At 37.2% G+C, this 3801-nt stretch overlaps 1 protein-coding gene across 1 annotated transcript in view; it reads right to left on the bottom strand.

Moving 5' to 3' along the window:
• LOC107081863 (protein FAM57A-like) overlaps positions 1–3801 on the bottom strand; it is a 54262-nt gene that overhangs the window by 34662 nt on the left and 15799 nt on the right. Inside the window, exon 2 of the mRNA XM_015370193.1 lies at positions 1076–1162. Within this exon, the coding sequence (XP_015225679.1) occupies positions 1076–1162 (87 nt within the window). The remainder of the gene's footprint in view (positions 1–1075; positions 1163–3801) is intronic.

Consider the following 3801-nt stretch of genomic DNA (forward strand, 5'->3'; position numbering starts at 1 on the left):
AAAATGGATGACGGAGGAGACTCATCCACGACCTCCGACACAAAACTCTCCTACTCTCGCATGTTTTCGCTGTCCATAGTGTTCCTTGACAGGGTCGTTTCTAAGTCAACAATTTAGCACTACTTTGTCCCAATGGAATTTCCCATTTTGAACCTACTAGCACTAAGTTGCTAACTGAATAACAAGATGCTTCCGACAAATCGGCCACAACTAAACTTGCTTGCGAACCATCCGCCAAAACAATCCCGCCCCCTTGATAAACCACCAATCACATTCACTTTATTCACTCGTGTAAAGCCATGCACCACTCGGGAGAATTTGGAAATGCAACGGTTGGAACAGCCGCTTCCCTACGACTTTAATTGCAGCCCTACCTTTTATGTACTAAAAAAAAATTCAAATTTAAAAAAACCACACAAAAAAAAGCATCAACTAAGCGAAGGAGCGAAGCAATCAGAGTTCGTGAAAAAAGGGGAAAAGTTTTAGGTTGAATTTCTTGAAATTCCTCAGGTTGTTTCCAGCAGCCTCTAATGCTACATAAAGACGTTAAAAGAGACAGTTTTTTGGGGGCTTTTTATTTTTTTATTTTTTAGCATGTGGTGGTAATGGGATGTTATGAGCATCACATCGTTATCATGATCAGATTTGGATTAAAACAGATCCGTTTTGCCCAGAAAGGCTCAGAATAGCCGATACTTCAATTGATCTGAGACATTAGAGACAAAAACAATATAAGGAGTTTGATAAAGAAACATTATTCCACTGATTACAGACAGAGGACTGAATAACTCCTAGCATTAAAAAAACATGCATAATAGAAATGTTCCTCCTCTTAGACCATTTTATCTCTTTGAAGATTTCTATCTCATTTCTAATCAGAGCCAAACTTCTCATCTTAAACTGCAGGGTGTATAAATTATTTTGGCTTTACCGGCATACGAATAAAGCAGCTTTGGAGACCTATCAGCAGCAAGATATCTACTCCTCATTATCTCTCACCACTTCAAGAAATGCCAGAAACAGATAAAAGAGGCAGTCATTATTGAATTAGAAGAAGTAGTTCAATAAAACTGACCTGTCATAAATGATGTTCCCTCTGCATGATGACACGATAATGACTCCTGCTGTTGTTGCCATGAGAGCGTGGATGGATGACACCAGTCTGCAAAAAAAAAAGACAGAATTTACATTAGTTCAACATCCTAATATTTACTGCAATGCATCTGAAATCAAAGAACTGGGGTATCCATAAAAAAAAGCTCTGAATGAGTTTCTAAGTAGAGGCAAAGAGGTCGACCACTTCACCTTGTTGGAAACAGTGATAGATATATATATATATATTCCCCCCTGCAATTTTTTCCACTAATTGAAATGTATTTAAATACACATTAACTTGAATTCAACACACTAGTAAACAGATAAATGGAGGCAGAAGATGTCTCCGTCATCATGCACACATTCAGCGACACACAGGAGCTCTTTCAAGCTGGGAACCGTTTCATTCACAACACCCGTCCCATCTATGAGGAATCTGAATCAGAAATATTCTAATAATCCCAGGGCAAAATTATTTTCATTACATTACTCCAGCTGTAATAGTGACTATAGACCAGGGCTCTGCAACCTTTCACATCCAACGAGCCATTTTGCTTCGAGTACGACCAAGAAAAAGTTGTTTGGAGCCACAAAACATAACATGACTAAAAAATTAAAAAATAAATACTATTTATTTATTTTTTATTAGATTAGTTGCCATATTAAACAAATAACGATTTATGTATTTTAGCTTTTAAAATAATATTAAAACACATCATTTCCAAGCTAATTAAAAAAAAATGGCTCCTTAAACATATTTCTGGTTCTTTTCATATCATTATTTTCTATCTTATGAAAAACACTAAAGCTTTTAATACTGGTGTCTATTATAGTACAATATTGAGCTCTTTCTATACATTTTAGCCACTATTAAGAGCCGCTGGAGAGGAACCAAAGAGCCATGTGGCTCTGGAGCCGCAGGTTGCAGACCCCTGCTATAGACGGTTTGATATAACACGATTTCATAAAATATATATAATTAGGGGCTCCTCGGCCTGGAAAATATCGAAGACCCCTGCTTTAGAGGATTTCTACAGGTTTCCACTCATAGATAAATTCTGTTGCGAGTTCTTGGAATCACGGACCAAAGTCCATCAAAGCATGTCTGTTTGATCTCTAAACTCAGAACAAGCAGTTCAGCTGGTTTTCCATCAACCTGAATAAATAACAGCATTCCGCACAAATATAGTGCGATATATCTGATGAACTTATTTTTATAAAAGTTATTTATTTATTTTTTTAATAAATCACATTTAATGGATTTTAATGTCAAGCTGGTCTGGTCTGATCAGGGACGGACCAGGTTTTCTGCTCAGTGGACAAACCTGAGCAGCAACAGGTCACTGATTTATCACTATAAGAGCTCAGTCCGTGTCAGTCACAGAACATCCAGAGGGCAAGATGAGATCAGACCCAACATCTGGGTAAACTCAGACCTGAACAGCTTCTTCACTTAAAGACAGAGGAGTGTATCACCCCAGCCTTGAAGTCCTAACAGAGGCCCTTCCATATCTCAGAGGATAGACTTTAATACGTCTGTTAGTCTATAAATCCCTAAATGGCTCAGCACCAAAACACTTTACAGACTTGTTCTCAGTCTCTCAACCAGAGAGAGAGAGAGTGAAACAGAAAGAGAAAAGGACAAAAAAGATAGATAAAAGAAAGAGAAAAAGAGCAAGCATAGCAGAAAAAAATAATTTTCAAAGATGCTAAAAAAGTCCAGAGTGATAAGAGTTTATTTCCAGCTGTATGGACGTATAAAACAACCTCCTGCTGCACGCTGCTCGTCAGGGGCTAAAAAAAGGCTGCTCAGATCAGGGCTGGGCGATACGAGGAAAATCTAATATCACGATAATTTGGCCTATAATTGCGATACACGATATTTCACAATATGTTTAAATCACCTTCAAAAACATAACAGTGCATAACATTGCACTTTTATATTCAGAAAAACTAACAGTTTAAAATTCAAAAGATTTTATTTTACCCAGCTAAATGCTTTTCACTAATAATTCTGCCAAATTACCTCTTTCTGACATTTTTCAGATGTTTTTGCTTCGTTTCGGGAGGGAAACAAAGAATTTACAATGAAAATAATAGAGTCTTCAAAACTTTTGCCTGTTGGAGGTTGCAGTAAAATAAACCATTTTTACGTTTTTATTTTATTAAAAAAAAGTATGTGAAAATGAGGAAAATAAAGAAACAGGAAAAATCAATTAACAAGACCAACATAAGAATCATGTATATAAAGTTCTTTACCTTAAAAGTCTCAGAAATGTCAAAATGAGCCTTGGTAGTTCTAGCGTTAAAAGCGCAGTCATCTCTTTTTAAGTCGAAGCCTGTTCTGAAAATATAAACAAATTTTCTTTCCATATGAAATAAAAGCACCTAAAGCATGCAATACTTTTTTGTATAAATACTAGGGGTGTAAATAATAATCGTTTTCTATCGATGCATCGATCCAACAGCTGACGTTCCGATGCATTGATACGTCCATTTGCTCCTGGGCGTAATTCTCCCTCCCGTGCTGCGGTGGCGCTAAAAATTTTGCCCTCCTACCGCGCTTCCTAGTTATACCCTTACAGCAGTTCGTTGCAGTAAGTTTGACACAGACATTTTTAAATTATGCTCAATATTAAAGCGTGGTCTCTGCTACACACTGTGGGTCTAGATACGGCCGAGGCGGCGAGGAAGTGGCGGCGAGTT

This window comes from Cyprinodon variegatus, unplaced genomic scaffold (assembly GCF_000732505.1).
Source record: "Cyprinodon variegatus isolate N-32 unplaced genomic scaffold, C_variegatus-1.0 Scaffold43, whole genome shotgun sequence".
Lineage (NCBI taxonomy): Eukaryota > Metazoa > Chordata > Actinopteri > Cyprinodontiformes > Cyprinodontidae > Cyprinodon > Cyprinodon variegatus.